The 6,306-nt window shown below is 33.3% G+C and overlaps 1 protein-coding gene across 1 annotated transcript in view; it reads left to right on the top strand.

Moving 5' to 3' along the window:
- The first annotated feature begins 2,475 nt into the window (after window positions 1-2,475).
- The window catches only part of LOC137386820 (hemicentin-1-like), a 63,843-nt gene continuing 60,012 nt past the window's right edge, over window positions 2,476-6,306 (top strand). Inside the window, exon 1 of the mRNA XM_068072974.1 lies at window positions 2,476-2,618. Within this exon, the coding sequence (XP_067929075.1) occupies window positions 2,546-2,618 (73 nt within the window). The 5' untranslated portion in view covers window positions 2,476-2,545. The remainder of the gene's footprint in view (window positions 2,619-6,306) is intronic.

Here is a 6,306-nt window from a genome sequence, read left to right as displayed (position 1 = left end):
AGTTAGAAACATGAATTGAAAACACACATTTGTAGATGCGCTATAGCTGTAAGCTATAACGCATCTAGGAATGTTATACATTATAGCTGTAAGCTATAAAGTGTAACATGAAGTTGAGGGAGCTAGACACAAACGGATTGCAGAAGGCGGAAAACAGAGTGACATGAAAGTCGGTAATACAACCTAAACCATAAGACAGTCATGGTCGAAATGACCAACTGCAACACATATAAAACTATATCTTCTGACACAAACTTACGACAGGTTTGTAAGCTATGAAGGACCCAACAAAACGAATTTGGGTCAGCTAGCATCAGCAGCTAGTCTACAACACGCATACATTGGAGAACCAGTAGACTACACACACACATTATTTTCTATCTCGTCCAAATTATTAACCTTTCTTTGAGAAATAACATCCGACATATCTTACACATTAATAATTACCTGATGACTTTTTCATCCTTTGTATAACATTGCATTATTACATCGTATCACTGGCAGCAACGGCAGCAGGAGCTTGTTAGACTCCCAGTGTTTTGGGCCTCTCTCGGTGTTCCAAATATAGTTGCACTTAATGAGTGCAGTATAACCCATGTTATAAGCTCTGTTTAAAAGTGGGGCCTTATTATCCTTTTGGTAGCTTACTTTTTTCATCAAGTCTTCCTTCTTACTCAACATGTTCACATAGTTTTTTTTTATTTTTGGACCACATAAGAGCAGCTTTCATTTGCAGAAAGAAATGGTGAGATGTTTTTTGTTCAGATTTACTTGGCAAACTTTCTCACTGATTGAAACCATTTGTAGAGGCTGATTTCTTCCAAGGCCGTTAAGCTTTCAGTATTTGAAAGTTCCTTTTGAATCTGGCTACTGCCAGTTTTTTTAAATCAAGTTTTTTGACAATTAATTTATGGTTAATATTATAACTCTATGGTATATATTATAACTCTATAGTTTATATTATAACTCCATAGTTTAAACCATAACTTTATGGTTTATATTATAACTCTATAGTTTAAATTATAACTCTATAGTTTATATTATAACTCTATGGTTTAAATCATAACTCTATGGTTTAAATTATAGCTCTATGATTTATATTATAACTCTATGGTTTATATTATAAATCTATGGCCCCCTGGATCATGCCTAAGGCAATGACAGTAGCAAAACCTTCAACTCATTAGAGATATACTTGTAGTTAACAAATTAATCTTCTAGTAAATTTACTGGACTCATTTTTGTAAAAGCTTTATTGCTTACAAGCAGTTTAACATTCATACAAATAACATTAAAATTAGCTAGGAGTTGCTTGCTCTTCAATCTAATCGGTTTGCTCTCAGTTTCCATGAAGTTTGATCAATATAGCATAAACACTTCCTACATGCATAGATATATTTATATTGGTATTAATCTGCCAGCATTTTCCTACGCTAATCAAAATCAAAACTCCGCTGTTGAAATCTCTAGTATGTTTTCCTAATGTCAGTATGGTTACCTGACACTGACATTCCTCTTTGTTAACTGGAAAAAAATTGGATTTGAATAACCTTGTTAAATTTTCCTTGTTAAATTTACCATTATACATGTACTACCATGGAGTTATAATACTAATTTTATGTAAATTCTGATATAAATACAACATACATCTAAATGTATGTAGAAATAGCTTTGCCTGCTTTTTAGTTCATTCTAATTTCAATTGCTAAGTTTTAATATATTAAATGTTTTACTGTAGATTTACCATGTAAGTTGATGTATTCATAAAATTGTCAGTAGTAAAATGAGGGTATTAAAATCAACAGATTTTATTTAAATCAATATATTTGTAAATTTTATTGTAATTTTTTAGAAGATATTAATTTTCTTTGCAAGATTTTTATACTGTGTTGGAAAACAAAATAAAACTTTTTGTTTTGATTTCTACTTAAACGCTCATATGGAAGAAAATCATAAGTTATTCTAAACTAATCTCTGTCCTTTAATTGTGTTGAAGCAACATAAATTGAAAACTAATTGTAATATTTAAATAAAATAGCTATAGAAATATATTATTTTATATAGGATTTTGTGCTAGCCTACCGTGGTAGAAAATAAATTATAAAAAAGTGGTATGAGGCCCACAAAAACGTTATTCTGAGAAACAGAGAAAAGGGGAGGCAACCACTTACTCTCTGCTTGACAACTTACCTTTAAATAACTTCTATTACTAAAACCACTCTGTTGTAATAGAATTTAAATTTTTTTTTCAAAATATCTCAAAGGTTCATGATTTCTTCTAGTTGGACTCTCATGAAGAGAAAAATGAACAATCCTGATTGGAGTTGTCCTCCTACTGAGTTCCACTCAAGTTCACAAGGTCATTCATGTATACACAATTGATTACAAGGTATTATATATGCATAGGCCCTTATTCTGCAGACTATATAACTCGGTGAGACGAGCAGGAAAGGGCTACTCATCGTGTATCACTGTTATGTTGAGGTTGTGTACTAGCCTATAGCCTCGACCTGACATAGCAGAGACTCTCCAAAGGTTAGGCAGGATGGGCATTCTTCTTCCTTCCTACATATACTGTCTTGGACTAATAGCTGTCGCCGCACAGCTTTCTACAAAAGGTATGCTTGTTTTTCAATACTAAACATAAATCTGATTGTGTGTTCAGGCTATGACAGCTGCCAGCTAGTGGCTGCATGTGCTCTGTGTTTTCATTATAGCATTAGCAAAAAAGTCTTGTAGCATACCAAAACATTGCACGCTCGCAGATTTCAAATAATGATAGAATACGGTTATGAGCTTTCTATCACGCCCCTATTAAACGACTATTTGTTATCATGCCCCAATTATTTGGCAATTTTGCAGGCTACCAGGTGCAATCTTCGCTAATTGACTGCATGAACTGCGTACTCAGCGTACATAATATACATTCATATAAATACGCATTAGCTGGCTCTCTTGTTAATTAATAAAGCCAACCTTTCCTTGGACAACTGTTTCAGTTTCAACTGAAGCCAGTTCCATGGCCTCCTGTGATCCATTAGTGCCAAAACCTGTTTGCTCTTTTGCTTCTATACACACATTTTTACCTCCATTTAAGTTTGTTTACTTCCGTATATATTTATTTACTCATACTTACCTTTACTTACTTTTATGTACCTCTAGTGAGCTAAAACACAACAATATAGCTGTTTTCACTCTTGTCTATGCAATTTACCTGTATGTAGAAATTTGAAAGCATTTTTTAGAAACTTTGTGAACTGGCAGTTAGCTTTTCTGTTTTTCCCTTTGTATGTACATATTAAACTAACATGTACGTCTGATGATATTTTATTTTTGAAACAAATATTTTGTTTTTTTATCTCTTGTTATTGCTTTTTTTCAACTCTGCTAGTAAGAGTAACTCTATTGTTTTAAGCAGCTTCCAGTCATTTGTGTTTAACCTAATAACTGTTTATGTTTGTGATTTGGAGAGATAAATTCAGTTTTATGAACAAACGTATCATTAATACTTCAACATATTTCAACAGCTAATCTTCTCAAGGAAACTTTGAGTCAGCTGTTTGTTTATTCATGGAAAAAGCTGGCAGCATCCGGTGACACATGCTGGAAATAGTTAAGGCAGCATTCTTTAATGACACAGCTGCTGATTTTACTAGAGCAAATAATTTTGGGAATCCTGTAATTGATCTTTTCTTTGTGACTTTGAGAATAATAAATTTCATGAGGTTGTAAAACTGGCAGCTAATTAGTTTCAATTATAAACCTTCTGTTTCATTTTCTCATTTTAAATGATGAAACAATGAAAGCTGTCAAAAGATTTTAACTTGTGAGAAAGCTATTCGATATCTTTCATAAAAAAGAACCATTAAGTTTCAACCAGAGTTCTTTGATTTAGGTTATGCTATCTGATATGGATAGTTTTGATCAGAGTCTAAATGCCCTAATTGCTAGTGAGCTAAATGTGTTTTTCGATATTTGTCGTCTGTAATACTCAAATCGTGTTTCCAATCTGCCTGACAATCCATTACATTCCTACTTTCCCAGAAAATCATCTACACCTTATACTAGACACCAACACCTTGTCAATCCACGTTACAGAACGGCGTTATGCAAAAAGAGATTTTCTTTCATTACTAGTAATTTTACTTTACTATTATTTATTATTTTTGTTTCATCTTCTAATAATTATGTTTTAAAAAGCATTGAACAGAGATGCTAAAATTCATATCTATCTTGCAGTAGAAATAATGTGAGCTGGTTACTGGCATTCAGTGTTTATCACATAGAATTAAAGATGTTTAACTATATTATGGTAGTTTTTAGTGTTACAAAACTATATAAGAAATGACATTGAACATGAAAAATGGCTTACAATGGTAAATAGATACATTTCACACATATAGCGTAATCATTTAACTTAGTTCGGGGTGTCAAGTCATTCAGTTGGCCGCTATTGAAAAGCCACTCAAACAAACATTGAATGTCTATCAACCACTTAACGAGATAAGCCTCCGATGTTTTATATTAACAAAATCAGGTAATCAGATTCGTTAAACAAAAGACCACTCTAAAGTCACATCATCGCACCATAAATTCCATACCGTTTGTTTGAACCGGGCCAATTTAGTTCTTACCTCCTTAAGCATGTTCTAGTTTGACAGTCAAGTTTCACACTATAGATAGTTTAAGTTTCCTGTTTGTTTGTAAAATGACAAACTTCGACTTTACTCAGATCAATTTTGTCGCTAAATAAGACAAACTCAGGTCAGTATTGCCATTAAATAAACAGTTTGTTGTGTCTGGGAAAGCGTTATCTTGAATAGTCGCAGATGAACATATCTGGTGTTAGAAAAAGTTACTAGCCCCATACTAACCTGATGTGTGTCCCTATAATTTGTGGTTTCATTTTTCATTGTACATAATATCAACAGCTTAAAACACAAACAATATACATAAATTTAGTTTTGCGTTGCTAATAATGGCCAAATTATGTGCATATGCGGTCGGGTCCGTAATGAAAATAGGGTCTCATCCCCTTAGTAAACAGAAAGAGTGCGCTGAGCAGTATAAGGGCTCTACTCGGTCCGCTGTTGAGACGACTTAATCCAGTCGGATTCCGCTTATGTCAACATCAGATAAATCTTATTTCTAAACACTCCTCTCGGCAACTAGAAAGAAGTTTTTGTGTTGTTAATATAAGTTAAAAAATGTGGTTCACCTATCGTGATGCTGTGAAATACACGCTATAATCGTCATAGCACAAAAGGTGTTTGAATACAAAAAATTACATAGGAAGGAGGATTATAGACCTTGCGGTTTTGGCTAGTAAACTGATATTAGGGGCGTGTCTTTTGGTATCGTGTAACAAGCCAGGACAACTCTCGTTGGTTAGTCATATTGTCCTTTTTTCTGTAGATTGTAACTAGTACTAGAAAAGGCCTATATTTCACACGCTTTATCGTAAGTGTGTGAAAACCAAGATAAGTTTGCATAGATTTATCATATGATGATACATGATGCAACAATACATTGTTTTAAAAAGCTGTAATTTTTATTTGCAACAATAGACTTTTAAAAATCACACAAATTGTTTGATTTTTAATGTTTTATATCTTTTGTACAAAAAACTTATTTATAAAGTTTTGAATTGATTTTACAGCTTAACTGTTCTTGTGTAGCCTCAGCAATGTCTATGAAATTCTTTTTAAGAGTTTTATTCAGTTCAAAAACTCTAAGTTTCATCTAATAAGCATAGTATAGTCATAGGCTGACAATAGTTAGTAGAGTGGGCTAATTAGTTACAATAATATTGTCCAAGCTTTGAAAGAGTTAGAGCTGGAGAAGACTAAGTCTTGTTCTGTTACACTCATAATGCTGATAACACTCATAACGCTTATAACGTTGATAACACATGGAAACATCTGGAACAAACCGGTCAAAGCAAGTAGCTGGTTAAAACACAGATGACTCTCAATCAAGAAAAATAAGCATTTTCAACAGCAGTATTTTCTCTGGTTAGCAAGCTATTTCGCTATCCAAAAGCACTTGACCGAGTTTGTAGAGTCAGGCAGTCCAACGTGGCCCTTATCAGTCCGACTGCTCACAATATGTATTTGGTTTGTTCACGTAGTGATGCAAATACTAAGAAATGTACGGAATGTAGTACTTACACTAACATATATGTTGCACTCAGAGACCTCAAGTAAGCTGAAGAGGCTGTTCTTTATGAATTATTCTTTCACTCTTTGAGTATAGCTATAATTGTGATCATTCTGCTTCATGGGCATTGTCCATGCCTGCCAATAC

Source organism: Watersipora subatra, chromosome 2, assembly GCF_963576615.1.
Source record: "Watersipora subatra chromosome 2, tzWatSuba1.1, whole genome shotgun sequence".
NCBI lineage: Eukaryota > Metazoa > Bryozoa > Gymnolaemata > Cheilostomatida > Watersiporidae > Watersipora > Watersipora subatra.
Note: the sequence above shows the minus strand (reverse complement) of the source record. Positions and strands in the feature narration are given on the sequence as shown.